The sequence below is a fragment of the Anastrepha obliqua genome, chromosome 3, assembly GCF_027943255.1.
Source record: "Anastrepha obliqua isolate idAnaObli1 chromosome 3, idAnaObli1_1.0, whole genome shotgun sequence".
Lineage (NCBI taxonomy): Eukaryota > Metazoa > Arthropoda > Insecta > Diptera > Tephritidae > Anastrepha > Anastrepha obliqua.
The window spans coordinates 144287007-144310272 of NC_072894.1; the positions used below are offsets into that span (position 1 = coordinate 144287007).

General features: G+C 36.5%; 1 protein-coding gene across 1 annotated transcript in view; it reads left to right on the forward strand.

Annotated features, from left to right (window-relative positions):
• LOC129240339 (MOXD1 homolog 2) overlaps nt 1-23266 on the forward strand; it is a 170572-nt gene that overhangs the window by 47353 nt on the left and 99953 nt on the right. The window contains exon 2 of the mRNA XM_054876085.1: nt 13732-13887. Within this exon, the coding sequence (XP_054732060.1) occupies nt 13732-13887 (156 nt within the window). The remainder of the gene's footprint in view (nt 1-13731; nt 13888-23266) is intronic.

Sequence of the window (23266 nt, forward strand, 5' to 3'; positions counted from 1 at the left end):
ATGTAATCCACAAAAAACTCCTCTGGCAAGCCGTTAGTCAAAAGTTTTTCCAGTTACAGTCATCATCGTTTATGACATCGCTATTGCAAATGCCAGTGGCAGTTCATACACCAACCTCAATGGTGGTGAACATCAACAATCATTCGCATCATAATACCTCAATGACAGATTAAATAAAGCAAATGATGTTCGAGGCATACGTCACTTTCTATTTAAAGAAATGGAAATGCGCAAAGAACAAAAATTTAATAAAGTATGATATTTTGTACAGATCTTATCTCTCAAATTTCACATTCATATTTTCACATACGCATGCACTGTTTCTGGAATTACAGCTCTTATAACTACATACAGTTTAGAGAGTAACTCCTTATACATCCTTTATTTATATTGTTGAAAAATACTCAGTTTCAATTGGTTGATGAAATCGCTTATGATTGTTCACTAAATCAGAAAAGATTACAGATTTTACTGCAGTTACAACTTGAATAATGACGTAAGTCAAGCAAATGTAAAATTGGATTGGATTGACAAATGTCACTATGTCATTTAAAATTTCCTCAAAACACTAGCCCGCATTAAGTATTGATGTGGAATACTATTTATTTGAACAGTTATTACTTTAGTTTCAAATCAAAATTTCAATTCAAATTATAGGGTCGCGAGACATATAGCAAAGACACAGTACATTTTTTATTTTTATTTTCTTTTTTTTTTGGTAAGATTTTAACAGAAATAGTTTAATAAAAGCTAATATTACATTTAATCGGCAAAGCTTTTGCAATCTGATCATAGTCTACTAAGAGTGGTTTAATAGCTTTCAAGGAGCCCACTGTGTTGCATTCCAGCGATATTAAGCTGTTTTGTAAACGTATCCAACTGTTTGCGTTATTGGAATAATATATATACATATATATATATATAATTTGCGCTTACACCCTTTTTGAGCGTTTGGCCGAGCTCCTCCTCCTATTTGTGGTGTGCGTCTTGATAGCGTTTCACAAATAGAGGGACCTATAGTTTTAAACCGACTCCGAACGGCAAATAGTTTTTCATGAGGAGCTTTTTCATGGCAGAAATACACTCGTAAGTTTGCGATTGCCTGCCGAGAGGTGACCGCTATTAGAAAAAAACGTTTTCTTCATTTTTATGTTTCACGGTGATTCGAACCTACGTTCTCTCTGAATTCTGAATCGTAGTCACGCACCAACCCATTCGACTACGGAGGCTATTGGAATAATACGATCCCCAAATTGTAGATCACAACAATAAATACATGAACATATCAGTGCTTCATCAATGTACTTTTTTCAGGAGCTTCAGAGTATGCCCCCTTTTTCTGCCGCCATTTAGATTTGGTGAGCTCCTATCAATATGAATTTCCCGAAACATATGTGTAGGAACGAATAAAAAATCCGATTAAAAGAGATAAAGTCGCCATAAAAATCGTTTGTTGTAGGCTCTTAAATATGGATAGAAAGGCCTTACGAACTCTCACTGGATACTATACTAGGCATTGAAGCCATCGTTATCATTTCAGGGAGCTATATTTACAGCCTCGGTAGTCTAGCGAAAGTGCACTAGCCAGCCATCCCAGAGGATTGTGGATTCGAATCCCACGGAAAGGTCCTCGCACTTGTCCAAATGTATCTATTTTTCCCAATTTTTCTACAAAAAAAAATTCCTTAGATTACCTCCAGCACCAGCCGAATTACTAAACACAATATTTTGCAATTGAAAAAATGGTTGTGGTTCCCGCTGTGGATGCAGAAAATCAGGGCTACTATGTTCTTCAGCTCGTGGCCGGTGCAATGGACAAGCTTGCTTCAACGCTCCACTACATCCAAGTAATTCCGATGAAGAAAGCACATACGATCCTGAAATTCTAGAAGGTTTGGAAATGAATATGACCGATAATGAGGATGATGACAATGAATTGAATATTTTAGAGCGACAACAAGAAGAAGACGACGAAGAAGAAGATAACTAGCTTCCATTCGCAATTTCATTCGATTCACCAATTATTTTAATATTTAAACTCACATTTTAATAAATGTATAACATGCCATATTTAATGATAAATAAAGGTATATCTAAAATATATTTCCTTACTGTCTTTTTATTTTAAAATATAATTAAAATAGATAAACCAGAGTTAATAATATACTATAGTTGAATAATTAAATATAAATAATGAATAATAAGTACAGAAATAATGGACATTGCTTACTAATTATAATTTTTTTGTCAATAATTGACTTTATACAACGTACTGATAACCGTAACTCACGCTTGACCCTACATTAGCTCATATATGACTGTACGCTGCGCACTCTTCGCGCTCTACCTCAAAAACGGTTGATCGTATAAAAAAAAAGTTTAGACAAACGTTGTAGAGAATTTTATACTCTACAACTTTCATGATAGGTGAAAATATCATTTAAGCAATAGGAACCGAGATATTCGCGAAAAATCGTTTTTTGTGACCTTTGACCTTCAATATCTTAAGACGCGGACACAATAGCATTTGTGACTTTTGAGACAATATTTAGGGCGACAAAACAAAGTTTTTCCAGCTTTTCCAGCTTATTATCTTTCATTCCGAGTAGAAACCCTTAATATGAGTGGGCTATTAGGACTAGTAGCGGCAGGCTAATCACCTATCCTGTCAGAAATCAAAATAGATTAACAAAACCAACGCAAGACTGAGCCTTGTCAAGGCCCTATGCTCCCCAGTTTTTGTGAGCTAGGAGATGAGACACCAGAGCAAGGATGATAAAGTAACTTCGACTGCCAATATCTGAATTATGTGCATAGTGACATAAGAACACATCCTCTACGAATGTGCAGCTCTCTCTATAACAAAAATGCCGAAGAAATGCTCAAATTCCGGCTCGCGGTCAAGCAAGATCACATCAGAGACCACAGTGCACCATGACCCAATAAAACTAACCAACTAACAAAATCAAACTTCATTGTAAGGCCTCCCACTTACCAAATTGTCCCAGTATATATTTGTACATATATGTTAGTACTCATATAAAACCCTTATTGAAATACTTGCTCGTACACGTGGCCCCTTGGGCACTTGGTGATGCGAAATATACTATACAATAGATTCTGTTTTATGCGGTTTTGAAATAGTGCGGATTCTAAACCAGCTTAGCAAAAACTCATCACAGATTACATCAAAAATACGAACCCTACAAGTATGGAACCGCCTGCATCACCATCCAGATCAGACGTGTACATTTCCTCAAGTCACGGAAGTGATTTTACGCCAAATCCTAACGAATGCGCAACATGTGGGTATTGTCTGATTCTATTTCTGACGATGTAAATTTATTTTTCGATTCTGACGTTTCTTAAATAAAGATATAATTTTGAAAAATACAATTTGTTTATGCGATTTTATTACATTATTTCAGATTCATGCGGTCTATGGAACGTATCTATAGTTATAATATGGGACTAGTACCCTTTTTTTATGCGATTTTATTACATTATTTCAGATTAATGCGGTTCTTAGCACTTTTGAAACGTATCTATAGTTTTGCTATAGAACTGGTAGCTTTTTTTATGCTGTTTCTTGCGGAACGTATATACCGCATAAAAACAGAATCTACTGTATGTATGCATGTATACCATAATACCTGCATATATGTAAGAAAATGAGGAAACCACATCACTCAACCACAAAACGAAAATACATATAATAATAGCACGTTGCGAGAGCTGACAATGATGGCAAAACTGACAAACACTCTTTGAGAGGTTCGTGTATCTGGCACACAAAAAGCAATTTACAAGTCACGAGATGTGTTCAAAATTACTCTGTAGAGTGCCTTCAGTGCCCACAGATAACAAGCACAAATATGGCGTAACAGTGCCCCATACCGCTACATGCGAGCATTCGCCCAATCTATATATCTTTCAAATTGTATGTATAAATTAAACTGAGCAACCCTTCTTTGTAATGAGCAAAATATATCTGCAGCATATTTTCCAAATGGCTTTCTCTGCTCCCTGCAACTTTAAATTTCACCGAACACTATACGAATTAATGCAAGAGCAACTCAAACAGCATCTGAAACCAAACACGGCCTCCACAGCTTACTCCTCCTTGGAGACATATGGAAGTACATATGGGGGTATACATACGATAAATAAGTAATACATACTTACCTACTTAACCGGCGACAATTTACGTCAAGGAAATATATTAACAAAACAGCTGAACTCCCCACTTAAAATCATAGATGTGCTTGAGTTTCCGTTCCATTTAATGCGTTTCGCTCGAGTAAATCTTCTCTATAGTATATAAAGGAGTTGTACAGTGGTATAGCTTCGGAAAATATATACTTCTGCTCAAATATGAACGACACGTTATCAATAAAACGGTCCGCGGATGATATGTGGCAAAAATAATTTTTTTGTTTTTTGGTAGGACTGTTATAGGCTTACATGGCAAATTTCAGCGTGGTATGTCACATAGTTTGTTTTCTATGCTTCTGTAAACAAGTCAAGTTCGAGTGTGTTCTTCGAATTCTCTTTTATGACTTCAATTGTCTCAAAATGTTTTCCACGGAGCGGCAACTTGAGCCTGGGAAACAGGAAAAAGTCACATGGAGCCATATCAGGCGAATACGGTGCTTGCGGAACGATATTAACATTATTTTTGTTCAAATAATCGCGAACAAGACGTGATGTGTGAGCTGGTGCACTATCGTGATGCAAGAACCATGACTTGTTGTCCCACAATTCCTTCCTTTTAAGACGAATGTTCTCGCACAAACGCTTGAAAAAGTCTAAATAATATTCAGCGTTAACCGATCGGCCTTGCGGAAGGAATTCCGAGTGCACCACACCTTCGTAATCGAAAAAAACAGTCAGCATAACCTTAATTTTTGAACCACTTTGGCGTGGTTTTTTGGGTTGATGTACGGCCCTCTTTGAACGATTTGTACCACTGGAAAACACGTGCACGCGATAGATCAGAGTCCCCATAGGTTGTCTGCAACATTTTTAAGGCGTCTGAAGCCGAAATTTTGTTGGAATAACAAAATTTCAAACAAATTCTTTGTTCAACTTGAATTTCCATCGTTAAATTCGAAGAACACACTCGAGCTTGACTTGTTTACAGTAGCACAGAAAACAAACTATGTGACATATCACACTGAAATTTGCCATGTAAGCTTATAACAGTCCTACCAAAAAACAAAAAAATTATTTTTGCCATATGTCATCCGCGGACCTTTTTATTGATAACGTCTCGTTCATATTTGAGCAGAAGCTATGTATATAAATACAATATATAGCATTTTTGCAATGATAGACATGCAATGGGTATGGCAAAATGATGATTTAAAGCCAAATTTGGTCTTTGAACGCCAATACGATGTAATTGATAGATGCTAAATTTATAAATCTATTGCCCGAAAGCACTGGGATTGTTTTCTATGTAGCGGGTTCTAAGCGCGAGTTTCTTGAAATTTTGTTTTTAAGAATGCGTAGAGGAGCAAAGTTGGTTATGGTTGCTCTTATTGCCTAGGTTGCCCGAACGCTGACGTAAGTGGCGGGACTTAATCTAGCCGCACTACCGCAAATGGCTATCCAAAAACAAGTACTCAAGTACCCAGTTGTAACCGCAGGTAAGAGAATGATGGGTTTTAGGACGGCATAGACAGACAGGTGCAGCGAATTAAGGATCAATGGTTCTGCTGGCATCTGATAAAGAGAAAATAAGAAAGGTCTGATGTGCTTGGAAAGGCCAAGTGGTGAAAGACGTAGCTTTGGTGTTTCTATAATAAATGGTAGAATAGTTCAATATAAAATAAAACCGTTCATTTATACACAGTTTTGAATGTTGACGCCTTCGAATCTATGACGCTTTATGTAAGAGCTATAGATAATGCAGGACAACATCCAATTATCATCACTAAATGGAATAACTGATATTTGGTCAGTAAATGTGTGCACTTGTGATTATAATGATTGCTTTTATTCGTCGCAATAGCAAGAGTTGCTCCAGTCCATATACTCTTGAAACTTTGCGCATAGCTTTTATTCGGTCTGAACTAGAATAAGCCGCTTTTATTTGGAGAACTTATCATCGCGTATTTATTAATCGGCTGGAATCGGCTCAGAAGGCCTCTGTGTGGCATGTTCTGTGGTCATTCAATTTCTCCGAGCCGTTCCCATCGTAGTCTCAAGATTTTTAAGGTTTTCTCTTCATATGAATCTTTCGTGTTGTTATAATTTATAATATACAAAGGTATATCAATATTTTTGCTTATAATGCATTGGTCTGTATTTATATGCACGAAGACAAAAAGCTGATGGAAATACTCGTTGGGACTAATTGCAATCATTTGAGAATTAATTGCTTTTTTTTTAATTTCCTAGTTCAGTTTTGTTAACGTAACTATAGAGAACTGCACCTCTCATCTTTATATGCTTTTTGCTTATACATAATAAGTTAAATCCACTCAGTTATGTCTGCATATTTATATGTAATATAATTCGCTCCTCCTCATATTTGTGGGGTGCTTCTTAATGTTGTTCTACGACCTACAGTTTTAAGCCCACTCTGAACGGCAAATGATTTTTTATGAGGTGCTTTTGCATGGCAGAAATACACTCAGAGGTTTGCCATTGCCTGCCGAAAGGTGTTATTAGAAAAATTTGCGGAGATTCGAACCTACGCACTTTCGAATGGTAGTCAAATAATCATTAGATTTAGCAAGATTAGAGAAGATGGAAAAAATTTCTAGAAATATCCTTACTTGATTCGGTAGATAAATTTTAAATATATTCCACCTGCCTAAGTTAGCAGGTGCAGGGCAATTTTCACGACATGTGCGAATATTCAAGTTTATAATTATTTATAATTTTCAAAATCGAGTTCTTGCATTCTAATTATACATACATACCGCACTTCTCTACTAATAAGCAATAGTTGAACTAAGGTTTTTGTGACACTGTGCTGAAGTTTTTCTCTCACTTTTTCTTGCAAACATAAAAAAATAAAGTTGTTTCTATTTCAAAAGTCTAATTATATAAAACGTAATTTATGTATTATACATATGTATGTACGTAAATAAAAATGAAATTGTTAAAAAGTTTCATGAAAAAGGCATGAGCCAAAAAAATGAACAATGTCCGATTTTTGTAATCATCATCGTGAGCGATGAGTAATGGAGTAGTGACGCGATTATAAAGCCTGTCCTATTCAACAGTCAACCTCTCCTACGCGCTGGTACATCCTGTCGATAACAAACGAGGCGCTGACGACCGAATATGGGCGGTATAACCCTATAACCACTTGGCTGAACTCCAGCCCCACTGACGTAGGGCTGACAACCCACGCAGCGAAAACTTATTGTCATGAAAGCTACACAAACGCCTCGGATAACAGCCCGAAACAACGTAGACGACCGGTTAAATAGAAAAAGGAAAAATGAATTGAAACTCGGCTCTTGGAATATAAGGACCATGATGCAAGCTGACAAAATGAACGAAATAGCTACGGAACTTGCAAAGTGTAGAATGCATATCGTGGCCCTGCAGAAAATAAGGTGGAAGGACTCTGGAAAAATCAGTAAAAAAGAATACGACTTGTGGTATAGTGGCACAGAAAACAAAACGCGTAGAAGCGGCACAGGATTCTGGATCAACGCAAACATAAGACGTAAGATACTTTGCTTCGAACCAGTGAACGACAGACTTTGCAAATTACGCATGAAAGGACCTTTCAACAACCTAACGTTAATATCAGCATATGCGCCAACCGAAGACGCAAGCGAAAATGAGAAAGACCGATTTTACACGAAACTTGAAGAATTATACAACAAAATAAGTAAACATGACACAACGCTGATCTTAGGAGATTTTAATGCAAAAATAAGTTGCAACAGGAAAGTAGCTGTATTCGCTTCACGAGAGAACGTCCGATAATGGCAGACGCCTCTGCAACTTCGCAAGCTCCACGACAACACATATCGCGCGCACCGCATTTCCACATAAAAAAAATACACAAAGGTACCTGGAGGATACCCGGAAGCAGCAAAGCAATTCAAATTGATCATGCTCTTATCAACCTATGAAGAAAAAGCAACATATCTGATGTCCGCAGTCTTAGAGGTCCAAATTGCGACAGCGACCATTACTTAGTATGGATAATTGTGAGACATAAGCTCTCGAACGTCATGAAAGTTAAAGGAGCAAAAAGAATAAAATGGAACACTAATAAACTAGCGAATCTCAAGGTCAAAACTTCATTCCAGACAGAAATTGACAAAGAACTAAGGGGACAAAAAACATCTGACAGTATAGAAGACGAATGGAAATACATACAGAACTCAATCACAAGCGTAGCGGATTCTATACTTGGACGCGTAGTTAAAATTAAAAACTCAGAATGGTTCGATAAAGAATGCAAGAGGATGATTGACCTAAAAAATGAAGTGAAGAAGAAATGGTTGCTGAAGAAAACTCGTGTCGCTGAAGAAACATACATTGAAAAAAGGCGCGCAGCAACGAAAATGTGCCAAAGAAGGAAAAGAGATTCCATGAAAAAGGAAATAGAGAACTTGTGCATAAATTTCAACGAGAAGCAAACCCGCAAATTTTATAGCAAAGTTAAGGCAGAAAAGCGCGGATTTCAACCAAGGGCAAATATATGCAAGAACAAAAATGGTGATATACTTATATAAGAGCAGGAGATAGTAGAAGGTGGGTCGAGTACTTTAGGGAGCTGCTGAATGCTGGTGAAATTGTTGCTTTTACAGATATTAGCATACTTCATGTGAACAACAACACAGTTCTAGACCACCCTGACGAACAACCACCTACATTACTAGATGCAGTCAACTATATGAAAAACTTCAAAGCGCCTGGAGAAGACAATATAACAGCTGAGCTCCTAAAAAACGCAAGTACTAGTTTCATTGAAAGAATGCAATGGAACAATAAATGGAATGGAATGGAACAATGAAACACTGCCAGGCGACTGGAACACAGCAATAATACTCCCCATTCACAAGAAAGGCGATAAATTAAACTGCAAAAACTATCGCGGGATTTCCCTACTCAACACAACATATAAAGACTTATAGGCCACTCGGAAAGAGTACTTCCAGGGTATCAATGCGGATTTCGACCTGGAAGGTCAACAATAGACCAACTTTTTTCTCTCAAACAGTCCATGGAGAAATGTTTTGAGCATAACATTGGGCTGCACATGCTGTTTGTTGATTTCAAGCAAGCTTTCGATAGCATCAACAGGAGGGCGATCCCCACAATATTTCATAAATGCAAAATCCCAGACAAACTAACCAGAATAGTGATGATGACTCTGAAAGAAACTGTATCCAAAGTAATGATACAAGATAAAAAATCCGACCCCTTCAGAATTAAAACTGGAGTAAGACAAAGGGATACGCTCTCATCAACAATCTTCATTCTTATGCTATGCTGTGCCATCGATGAAGTAAGTGACGCAAAAAGGACTGGACATATTTTAGACAGAACTACCCAATTATTCGGATACGCAGATGATATAGCAATTGTCAGAAAAAATATCCACGCCCTAACCAAAACCTTCGCTGATATTGAAATTGCTGCTAGTAAAATTGGTCTTAAAATCAACGAAGATAAGACGAATATATGATAATGTCCAGACAAAATGAACCAACATCAGGCAAACTGAAAATTGGCGATTTTTCTTTTGAAATCGTTGAATCCTTTACCTATTTAGACTTCAAGCGAGTAGAGACAATTCAATGAGCCTCACCATCGATGAAAGAATTCTAGCAGCGAACAGATCGTATGCGTTGTGAACGGAACTCTTCAAATCAAAACTAATAAACATCATCTGTATAAAACCATCATTAGACCATATTGAAATTAAACAAAACTGTAAGCCTTCAAACGAAAAGTACTCAGAAGAATTTTCGGAACAATCAAAGATCACGGCGAGTGGCGGATAAGATGGAACTAGCTCGTCGATCAACTGATAAATGGCGAAAATGTTATACGTTTCATCAAAGCGCAGCGGTTAAGATGGCTGGGTCACATTACAAGAATGGACGGTACGAGGGCGCAGAAGAAAATCGTAGAAGCCAGCGCGTTCACCAATGCTTATCATGATAAAAAAAGACATCAAACATAAATTCTTCGTAACAAAAAAATTCCTAAATTCAATGTTGTTGCAAAAAATAGTATTCATAATGATTTAGTAAATATCAATCTCCATATTAACTTCGTATTACATAAAATTAGCTTCTTCTAAAATTTGGTTGTTCGAAATTGTCTTTTTTTCTTATAATATTATATAAAATCTGAATCTGCTAAAAACAATGTCGGAAAAAATTTACCCGCCCTAATATGTAGTACATGCATATATTTAAAATTAAATACAAATGCAAATAAAATTAAAATACAGTCATAAATTTTGACATTCTTATTAATTTTAAAATTTACTTGGGTTTGTAGGTTTAATTCATGTATGTAGTGCTAGTTCGGTAACGTAATTATCATTTTTACTTCAAAAAATTCACGTATCCTCCCTTGCGTCCCACGGGCCACGTCATTTTGATTTTAGTCGCAAAAGTTGCAAGCTCATAATCCTATTAAATAATTTTTTTTTAATCTGATTGAGTGTCACTGCCGTCATTGCAATCCGACATCATTTTTTTAACATCGTCAAGTAAAATTTTATTGAAGCGAAATTCATTTCTGTTACTTCTATTGATTCAAGAAAGAACAATGAAGAAAATGAACTCCGCCCACATTAAATAGCTTTGCACACGGCGGTGGCGGCAGCCTCTACGACATTCGAGCTCAATGTCTCACAACAAATTAAATCCTTAAACCTTGACACGTTTGCGAGCGTTCGACGGCAATGGTGTCAGAATGAAGGATACTTGAACTGAGATGTGGGTGGAGTATTTGACTGATACGAAGGCAATACTCGATTTGTGAGAATATCCTAACAGAGTCGGGTATGCAGGGACGATAAGACTTTGGCCCAGCAATTAAAAACTTAACAACAATGATAATGGCTGCAGCAGCAACATCCACTCTAATAAGGAGAGATAACAACAACACTGCGCTCGTAGTAAAAAATAAAAAGAAAAAAATACTGAAAGAAACACATACATATATGCCTTACAGAAATTTTGACAGTTCGCAGTCGCTGTAGGAAGAGCCTAGCTCTGAGCCAAGTTCAATGTATGTATATATGTGCATATATAAATTTGTGTATAATTTGCACAACATACACACATTAAAATTTATAAAATGACTGTGGAAAATGCCGTTGTATAAACACATAAGTACGTAAGTTGCTGGATGGGCGAAAGGATGCAAAAGCAGTAAAGAAATTTTAAATTTATGACAGCATATAAAGTGGAGCGAGCGTCTAGGGTAAACTTTCTGCTTTTATATATACGTTAGTGCGTACACCTTTTTTTCTACTTGCCAGGTCTTTCCGCTTGTGAGTACTTCGCATAATTATCGTCTACCTGACAATATAACCACGTAAATGTCTCTTGCCCTTTTGTAGGAGAAACGTACAGGGAAACATGTTGCGAACGACTTTTAATTTCCGTTTCCTGTGATGTTTTTGTGCAGATAGTCGCTGCTTAATGTGGCACGGCGAGCCGTTGGAAAATTGATACGGCCGGCAAAAAGCAGATAACAAAAGAAAAGTGAAACCCCCAAAAGTGGGAGTATATTGTAATAAGATATGGAAAAACTCAACAAATGTCAAGCTAAAACTTAACTGACCTTCTTGACCTCTGCTTCGTTCCTCTTTCTCCTCTGCCAATTTGACTTTTGCTTAACATAGAGATTTTTTTAAATTACTTGAGGTGAAAAAGAATAAATTTAATATTCCCAATGAAGATATCGACGGTTGAACTGTTCACATTTAAATTGGGTGTAAACATGTGGTTGTGGTTCAGCTGTTAGTGTCATCGACAGCTGTGGCCTTATAGGTGTTGTTATTCGATATTTTCAAACTGGTTGTCTAGTGCTCATCTCCTTTGGATGTTAGGTGAACTTTTACTTCCTCTGGGGTATTATTCTCTATAATTGACATACAATCGTTGACGCTAAGTACAAAGTGAACGATGAACACCCATATTTATGTATTATAGCTTACGTAAAACCTTAAGGGTGTGTGTATGTGTGCAAATACTCTTACGTACATATGCATATATACATACGTAACGTATTGTATTACAAAAACACATGAAATTTCTTCTTAGTGATTTGCATATATTCATTTTCTTTTTAGCACCTTTTTCCACAAAAAGATAAAAACAATGTATAATGCTCAAATTTTTCGAAAAATCATTTTTTAGGAGTACTAAAATGAAAAATTATCACATAAGGCCATACTTTATAACATCTTTCCTCATCTCGTGCCAACCTGGAAAGGCAAATGCAACTATAACAGTCGGTTCCACGTTACCTGCACGATCCGGTGTTTCAATTATACTCCCAATAATTTTTAGTTTTTATGCTGTTCGTATAACAATAACAGAAAATATATTGTTTTGATTTGAACGTTGAAATAAGCAGAATGGCGTAGAGTTCCTAGTTTCTGTACTGACGACCCTATTGAGAGATATTCCCCAAATATCCTGATGGCGTTGCGAGACAACACGCGCATACCGCCGCACGAAGTTTGTGTAAGTTTAGAGATCAAAGATGCTTGCTGTTCATCGCAGCTACTACAAATGCATTTGAAATTGATAAATAATCTTAACAAGTTTTTGCAGGAAAATCAAACGCATCTATGTACATTCCTTCTATAAACATACCTTCTGCAACTGGCTGATAAAATTGCATCGGTTCTACAGAAATTGCTATTATGAAGAGGAAAAAAAGAGGAGGAGTAAGAAGTACTGAGGGGTTCCCTGTTTTGCACGGAAAACCTGGCCCGTGTTTGCAAATGATATTAATCCAACACTTATCGACTTTAAGTACGCATTTTGATAAATTTTAATCGATATGCCTGTTTTTGTAATTATTGACACTATCGTCTGATATGACTCTGGTCTGCCAATACTTTCTGTAGGGTATTCGTATTTTATAGTCTTTGTTCAGATCTACATATATTGGGAACCAGATAGTCTGTTTTCGATATGTCTCGCAAGTGTTCCACAGATTTTAGAACTATCTAGTAGAACTACTAACATGCCGGTCAAATTCGATTATTTTTGCGATTTTATCGACATTTTCTTTAAGATCATATGTAAATGACTGAACGGAATCTACGAAACCAAAATTGCACGTAATTAGATGTTACAGTATAAACACCTTTCACAATTTCAACAGGCTGGCTTGCATTTTCACTTTTATCAAAGAAAAACTACAATAAAAAAATGTTCTTAATTTTCTCCTTATTGACTTCACAATTGAATGGAACAAACAAAAAACAGCAAAAGAATTTTTTAGTGTAAAATGTCACTTCGGTAACGAGCATAAACTTTAAATTGATATCGACATCTACCTGCTGCCAGCTACCGAGAAAATAATGGATTTATTTTCCCACAAGCTAATATTAAGATATTCCTTACAAGGCATAAGTAATAAAATATTCATCGACTCCAGATTCCTCCAGTTAATAATGCGATTTAATATTTTTTTTTTTTTCATTTTAAATGTAATGCTTGTTTCCAAATCCTTTTAAATTTTATATTTATAAATTTATCTTTTTAGGACCGTCATATCCACAAAAGTGGAAATGTTGAACCTGTAGTGGACCCATCACAGGACTATATACTTATGTTGGGATACGAGAATGCAACGCACACCGTATTAAGGTTTCGTCGAAAGTTGGACACTTGCGACACCATGGATGACATCGCTATAACAGTAAGTGCATTGTCAGTGAGTAAAAATAGAGAAACCTCCAACTTGTTTCACGAAAAGGTATTTTTCACAAATAATTTGTTAGATTCTGAGTGCTTTGACAAGTCCAACAATATCGGGAGTGAAACGCCCATTCCCATGAATATAATTTTTTATTTCGTGATTATATTCGGTTTCGCTTTCGATTTATTTGCAACTAAAATTCATATAAAAATAGAAACAAACGTTTTCTTCGTTAAGACTTATGTAGGTACATATTTTAAATATAAGAATTTAATGGAGTGGCACTGAGCCAAAGATTGTATCACGAAAAAAGTCAAAATGATTTAATCGTTCTGAGCTTGCTCTCATACAAGTATCATTTCAAGAATGGAAATTTTTTTTGTTAAAACTATTACCTTTTTCTTCTTGATTGGCGCGATAACCGCTTTCGCGCTTTTGGTTGATTTTAATAAAGCGCGCCAGTCGTTTCTTTCTCGTGCTAACCGGTGCCAGCTGGACACTTCAAGTGAAGCTAAGTCCTTCTTCATCTGATCTTTCCAACGCAGAGGGGGTCTTCTTTTTCCTCTGCTACCACCAGTTGGTAATCGCATCGAATACTTTCAGAGGTGGGCCGTTTGCCTCTCGGATAACATGACCCAGCCAACCAAGCCGCTGCATCTTTTTCGCTGAGCCACAGATATGTCTATGTTGTCTAAAGCTCATACAGTTTATTATTCATTGCTAGAACTTTATAGACGGTATTTAGAAGCAAAGCAAATTTCAATCGACAGCCATGCTTTCATCCGAGAAGCTGATGCATGCATCTTACCATTTTAGTGAATCCACGTAACACGTTATCAGTTGACTGCCTGTACTGGCTTGCCAATATTTGGAAAGCTCTCTTTGGTTGGCTCTAGCGAAATTTCCAATTTGCTTACCTATTCTACTGGTATTACTTCCATGATTAACGCGACCATAAGTCTCAAAAAATGTTAGCTAAGAGCTTTTGAACCGAGATGTTGGAAGTTTTGCATTTTAACTTAAATACTATGAAACCGGCCGTTGCCAAGTGGGCTTGTGTGCGGTACCCTCAGTAAATCCTTTGTTGAAAATGAAAATAAAACTTCACAAAAGTGAAAAGTTGTTTCTACTTGACGGGGATCACCCCGAGGCAGACATTAGCAAATAAACATCTGTGTACATTTCTCTCAAAGGAAAGCTATTCATAAACATGGTTTGCATTCGCTGGCATCTTATCGAAAATAAGTACATATACTTATTTGCCATGCCTGCATACTAAACCATTTTTCAAATTTTGAGAACATCATAAAAACTTTATCTTTTAACGATATTATACCGTTGTTTGCATTCAAACACATTCAGAAAAAACTTAATGTTCTCCACTCCACAAGTGTTCATATATTCATACAGTAAATACATTTTTTTACCAAACAAATATTTTCTCTACTGATGTTTTTTAACAAGAATATATAATATATAATATAACACACGGATAGAAAAGTACTGAGCCTAATACATAGATGGCACTAGTTTTATAGCATTCATCTCTTTTTCAATTACTACTAACCTTAAAAATACAGCTGTTAAAATTTCATGATATTCTATTCATTGATAAAAAAAATATTTTTACACTGCTTCTTGGTGGAAAAAAATACCGTTCAAGTGAAGCAAGGGTCAAGTGTTATGGGAACTCGCTCAATTCAACAATCGTAAAACGATTGTTTGCTGACTGGTCGTAGAAACACCGATAATGCACAACGCAGTGGACGTCCAAATAGGCGGTAACACCAGAAAACATCAAACAATGCACAAAATCGTTTTGAATGATCGGAAATTGAAGTTACGTGAGTTAGCTGACATCGTAAAGATTTCAAAAGAACGTGTTGGCTTTATATTGCATGAGCATTTGACTATGCGAAAGCTCTGTCGAAAGGGTGCCGCGTTTGCTCACTGATGACCAAAAACAAGAACGTGTTGATTATTCTGAACAGTGTTTGCCCTACATGAATGCGACTTCGAATTGCACTTGACTACTGGTTGTTCACAGAGCTAAAAAATGCTCTCCGGTAAGAAATTTCACTCGAATGAAGCGGTTATCCCTGAAACTGAGACCTATTTTGAGGCAAAAGATAAATCGTTTTACAAAAGTAGTAATGAAATGTTAGAGCGGCGCTGGAATGATTTCATTGTTCTTGATGGAAATTACGTTGATGAATAAAACTGATTTTGAACAAAAAAAAAACATGTTTTCTTTCTTTCTTTCATTACATTCTTAAGCTATAAAAGCAAGATTGCTCACTTCATTGGTTACATAACGGTAAGCAATTGCAGCAACATGTAAATATAATCACCAGAAAGTCTGCGTACAGTTTGTTTCTTCTAATAATACCATTACTTTATTAGGATTTTTTTCGTTTGTTTTTTCATTATTTGTGATTATTATTTATCGGTTAGCGAACTTTATTTAAAAGTGGTAATAATATGAAAACATGGCAACCAAGGAAAATAAATAATTATTATTTATAATAAATAAAATTTATTATTCAATATAAAAAAAATATATATATATTATTATTATAATAAAAATTAGTGCAGCAGAAAGAAAAATAATTATTTAAGCAAAATAATACAATATAAAATTGTGGAAATATGGAAATAGCTTCCGAAATATGGCAAAGATGTTGGGAAAATGTATTCCTTTATTCAACACGTAATAAACACTTACAAGCAAACCGGAATTTTAACATTCAAACCCAGGTATGGTATTTAAAAAAAAGTATTGTATTTGTGCGGAAACTGCTGGAAAAGTGTTTCTTAAAGCTGGATACCCTGGCAGTGTTGCTCCAAGAAACCCGTTTATTTACCTTGTAAACAAACAAGAGTGCATTGGACTCACCAATAACTTAATAAATAAGCTTCCAGAGTTCTGGAAGCGAGCCATTTTTCAGACGAAAGTAAATTTTTGTGTTTTTGGGATAAGAGGTCGTCGGATTGTTGGCGCAAATCAGGAATTGCTCTTAATATTGTAAATAAAATACATACATACATACATGTTGATACATTGAAACACAGCGGCGGTGAATCGACGAATGGATAAATGGGGGTATGGGAAGATTTTAAAAGGAAGCTTGGCTTATCAAGAACACTTTGCTTCCAACAAAATAACGACCCAAAACACATAGCAAAGATCGTTAAGCTTTAGCTCTCGTACAGCGCTCCAAACAGATCAAAACACTCCCCCAAACGCCGAATCTCAATCCTATTAAGACTCTGTTGGATCTATCGGAAAAAATAATTCGACAGCAGTTAAAGAAGCTTTGCGAAGTGTTATCCGGGCAGAATGTTGCGAGGATTACAACTGAAAAAACAGAAAAGTTAGTAAACTCAATGTTAAAAAAAGACCTAAAACATCGTGATTGTCCAGCAAAATATTACAATAGTTTTCATTTTTGTATATTATTTATAAAGCACAAGTGTTTTAAAACTGTACAAACACTTTCTGGTTGCCATATTTATACGTAGCTGCAATTACGTTTAACTCGCTACAACAACAACAATGGTCGTTTATGGCCCCGTCATTTTCCATAATGAAAGGATGCAATCTACCTATATTTCGATCAGAATTGCATTGCATACCGCTATTGTGCACTCTGCACTTTATTTTTTCCTGACAGAGCCACCCGGTAAAGCTACTTTTTTTACTTCGCTCTCGCACTACATCAAACATAAAGAAAAATTAAAAATATATTCTACACTGCCATATACATAAAAACATACAATAATATTTTTTTCAATTTCGTATAAACTTTTATGGTTTTGGAGCATCAACTCCAATATTAAGAAAAAGGAATACACCTGCAGTTTGCACGTAGGCGTTAAATACTATAGATCGACGGATTGATGAAAATGGTACTAGTTCGATACCAGTAGATTTCACCAGATGTGTATTCATATGTAATATGTGCATACATATATTAGCTTATCTATATAAATATTATACATATATAAAAGACACGAAAAATAGAAGAAACGAAGCACTCGCTTGAATTACTAAATGTCGTTGGCAGGTCCGTAATTTGGATTTCATTAATCTCTTTAGTACACTTCAAAAGTCTTCTTACAGAGTTGTAATAGTAAAATATAGTTCTAATATATGTGTATGCATATTCATATGTACATATGCATATATGTTTCTTTGCATTGCTTTTGCATATTCACGTTGATTCTGGCACCGGCGAATGGAATCTCCAAAGTGATAAAACTTTTGTGTATCCCACAAATCTCTGTCTAACACTTTCGAATTGCTAAATAAACTCGCACACTTTAGCATGAACATAAACATTCAATGACACCAAAAAATAAGTTTAGAATTCGAAGCAAGTATGCTTGAAGATGCCAACCAATGAATACACATATATACAGTGGCTCACATAAGTATTTTGCCTGTGAAGACGATTTGCTAATTTTTAAGACTTTCGTAATTTTGTATAATTTATCTATAAACTATTTCAGAAATTTGTTCAGTCCCCTGTCGGCTGTTGCGATCAAACTAATGAGAACCCCATGTAAATGAAAAATTCCTTCCTTCCGTATCGTAGTAGCGTAGATTTTATTTCAGGATCTTTGAAAATTCCCGTAGAACCCTGTCAGCTGATTGCTCTTTCACCACACAGTGCTGTGAAGCAGTACATTTCGAAATAATTTACAAAATAGACTTACAAAAATTCAAATTTTTATTAAAATAACTTAAAAATACACACACAAACCGATGTATTGTGTAAATATGTAACTAAAAGAACACAGTTGTTCTCTACGGCATGAGTTTTGCTCAGTTTTGTGCTCGTTAGGGGCTGCGGTAAGGGATTACGTATGTACGTCGGTAACTGTTTTCAGCATAAAGCTTACAGTCTCATAAAATTCAAATATTTTGGTTTTATAGGAGTTGGCGAATGAAAGTTATTATTTATTTATTTTATATTGTTACTCCTGAGTAGGTAAGTAGGTGAAATGGATAGAGTACCAAACTGAAAAAACTTGCTCGACTTCTTCTTCTTCTCAATTGGCGCGATAACCGCTTACGCGGCCGAGTTTAACAAGGGGTGCCAGTCGTTTCTTTCTCGTGCTAACCGACGCCAATTGGACACACCTGAACATTGGACACAAGTGAAGCCAAGTCCTTCTCCACCTGATCTTTCCAACGCAGAGGAGGTCTTCCTCTTCCTCTGCTACCACCAGCTAGTACCGCATCGAATACGTTTATATCCATTCGGTCGACATGACCCAGCCAACGTCTATGTCGTCGTAAAGTTCATACAGCTTGAACGATGTCCATCGTCTGCGATATTCGCCGTTGCCAACATGCAAAGGTTCAAAAATCTTACTCAGAATCTTTCTCTCGAACACTCCAAGCGTCGCTTCATCGGATGTTGTCATCGTCCACGCTTCTGCGCCATACGTTAGGACGGGCATGACGAGAGTCTTGTAGAGTATTAGTTTTGTTCGTCGAGAGAGGACTTTACTGCTCAGTTGCCTACTTAGTCCAAAGTAGCACTTGTTGGCAAGAGAGATTCTACGTTGGATTTGAGGGCTGACATTGTTATCGGTGTTAATGCTGGTTCCTAAATAAACGAAGTCTTTTACAACCCCGAAATTATAACTGTCAACAGTGACGTGGGTGCCTATACGCGAATGCGCCCACTGTTTTTTTGAAGTCAGGAGGTATTTCTTTTTGTCCTCGTTCACCACCAAACCCATTCGCTTTGCCTCCTTATCCAGTTTGGAGAAGGCAGAACTAATATAACAGCGTGGTTGTTAAGGCCGATGATGTCAATATCATCGGTATACGCCAGCAATTGTACGCTCTTATAAAGAAATGTGCCTGAGCGCTTAAGTTTTGCGGCTCGTACGATCCTCTCCAACATTAGGTTAAACAAGTCACACGACAGCGAGTCATCCTGTCTGAAACTTCGTTTGGTATCAAACGGCTCGGAGAGGTCCTTCCCAATTCTGACGGCGCTGCTGGTGTTGAGCAACGTCATCTTGCAAAGCCGTATTAGTTTTGTGGGGATACCAAATTCAGACATCACGGCATACAGATAACTCCTCTTCGTACTGTCGAATGCAGCTTTGAAATCGACGAAAAGATGGCGTGTGTCGATTCTCCTTTCGTGGGTCTTTTCCAAGATTAGGCATATTGTAAATATTTGGTCGATGGTAGACTTTCCAGATCTAAAGCCACACTGATAAGGTCCAATCAGTTGGTTGATGATGGGTTTCAGCCTTTCACACAATACGCTCGCTAGAACCTTATAGGCGATATTTATAAGACTAATTCCGCGGTAATTGGCACAGATTGCAGGATCGCCTTTCTTATGGATTGGGCAGAGCACACTTAAATTCCAATCGGCAGGCATGCTTTCATCCGACCATATTTTGCATAGAAGCTGATGCATGCACTTTACCAGCTCCTCGCCGCCATGTTTGAATAACTCAGCTAGCAGTCCATCGGCGCCCGTTGTTCTTTTTTGTTGTTCTTTAGCCGCGTTATCGCTATTCTCACCTCGTCATGGTCAGGTAGCGGAACGTCTATTCCGTCGTCGTCGATTGTGTTTTCGGGATCTGCACATTCTCTGTGACATGCGCAGCTATCACTGTTTAACAGGTTCGAGAAGTGTTCCCTCCATAATTTAAGATTGCTCTGGATGTCAGTCACCAGTTCGCCGTCTTTGTTCTTACAGGAAAACGCCCCGGTCTCATTTTTATTATAATTACATAACGGTACAATGTTATTGTTGTTGTGTCATAGCAGTCCAATAGGCCCTGCCAATACGGTGAGGTCACCGAAAGTTGTCGTCTAACTTATCTAACGGTAAGCCCAGGAAACGTGCTGTTTCGACAGGTTGGGTTCTGAGGGAGAGAGGTGTAGGGTGAGAGTGTTTAAGAGATACAATATTTATGCTTGCTGAAGGCTTAATTTCTTTAAGGAACAGCGGACCAATTAGAATTCGCATTTAAATCAGTAAATTGTTATTTTGTACCTACAAAGGACTATGCAAAATAGTTCTGTGAGCCACTGTACATATATTTACATATATATATGTAAGCGAGTACTTCTCCAATACAAGCGAAAGCAAACTTAGCCGAACAAACACAATTGTGATTATAAGTAGACAAACAATGTCATACACTAAAGTACACATCAACAACCAAGAAATCCGCAGTCATCACGTAGGTATGTATTTGTGTCCTCTTCCAATACTCGTAGTGTCACATTGTTACAAGTGTTTTCTGATTTACCAAGTTTCCTAAAGTGACTTCGTGTGTGGGTGCTCCTCCCATTTGCGGCCTTCCACTATTAATATTGGTCTGTTGAACTAATTTGAATCAGTCGCGACATCCTTATCCTTGTACTTGAATCTGACGCCGCAATCTGAAATTTGTACCACGATACAACGAAGCTTTTATGTGGGGAGATAGGCGATATAAGTTTTAATGAATTTCTGTTGAAGTTCCGCACACCGACTTATTAAATATCGCCAATGTTGCCGCTTTAAGTACTGGCGGAAATTGTATTATTCGTGTTTCAACATGCTTACGCAATACACATATACACAAGCCTAATACATATCAACAATCCAAATAAATAGCCTGCTTGTAAGGAAAACCCATACATATCTATTTATGATTCGTAGCTAGTGTTATATTAGTAGGCCTACTAGTAGTGACTAGATTTTAGCCAAATATCAAAGAATCAAAACAAATTGCATGCATATGTACATATTTATATAAATCTCAAAATATCATAACATTAATATTGCTGTATTATTTTAGGGCAATCCCCAGCAGATCATAGACCTCGTTTACTGTATTTGTATTTACATAATTTTGTTTACGTGGTTTCGTTAACACACCTTACCTGTTTTGAGCTTGTAAATCAGACGTTTTCAGCCTTGAAATGAATGGCTTCTTTAATGTAAGTTTTTTCTGTACAATAATAAAATTACGGGAAAAGTTAAGAAATGAATTGATTGAGATCATACTGGTCTGGCTATCACCGAATTATTTAGAAATGGTGATGGTACGATATGAAAAAGAGATGTTTTACATAATTTTTAATACTTTCGTAATTTTGTATAATTTATCTATAAACTATTTCAGAAATTTGTTCAGTCCCCTGTCGGCTGTTGCGATCAAACTAATGAGAACCCCATGTAAATGAAAAATTCCTTCCTTCCGTATCGTAGTAGAGTAGATTTTATTTCACGATCTTTGAAAATTCCCGTAGAACCCTGTCAGCTGATTGCTCTTTCACCACACAGTGCTGTGAATCAGTACATTTCGAAATAATTTACAAAATAGACTTACAAAAATTCAAATTTTTATTAAAATAACTTAAAAATACACACACAAACCGATGTATTGTGCAAATATGTAACTAAAAGAACACAGTTGTTCTCTACGGGATGAGTTTTGCTCAGTTTTGTGCTCGTTAGGGGCTGCGGTAAGGGATTACGTATGTACGTCGGTAACTGTTTTCAGCATAAAGCTTACAGTCTCATAAAATTCAAATATTTTGGTTTTATAGGAGTTGGCGAATGAAAGTTATTATTTATTTATTTTATATTGTTACTCCTGAGTAGGTAATTAGGTGAAATGGATAGATTGATGATTGAGATCATACTGGTCTGGCTATCACCGAATTATTTAGAAATGGTGATGATACGATATGAAAAAGAAATGTTTTACAACTCTGTGTGTATGTATATGTATGTATATTTGTAGGTTTTAATATTTTCCAGAAACTTCAACAGTAATGAAAAACTTCTAAAAAACCCGAATATTTCTAAGCACCGCTGTGGTGCTCTTCTCCGATATTTATAATAGGACTGCTTTGCTTTTATTCATATTTCATCAAGAGTCATTTATCAGCTTACATTCTAATTTATTATTTTCCTTTGTATGAGCTTTAAACATATTATTTGCTCTTCCTAATATACCTTTGAATGATTAGTTATTTTTTCCACATCAAATTTTAATATGATGTTACTTGTGGACCAAAAGTTATGGCCTGCCGTAATAATCACTTATTTACACCTGCTTTAATATCTCCACAAAAGAGTTCAATGTGCGTTTGAATAGAGAATGTGAACGGCACTGAAATCAGATTAGCCGAAAAACCTTGTTAAGATCAAGAAGCGCCTTGTAGCCAAAGCACATTTATAGCGAAAAAAGCAAGTATATTGAAAGCACAAATTTACTTTTGCCTCGAAGTTTATCCGCGCGAATTCCGCACCGCAAAATCTCCTCGCCTCTTGAAACAATCCATGTTTTTGCTTCCGCATGAGAGTGATAGTGCTGATCAGGCAGAAAAAGTGCTATA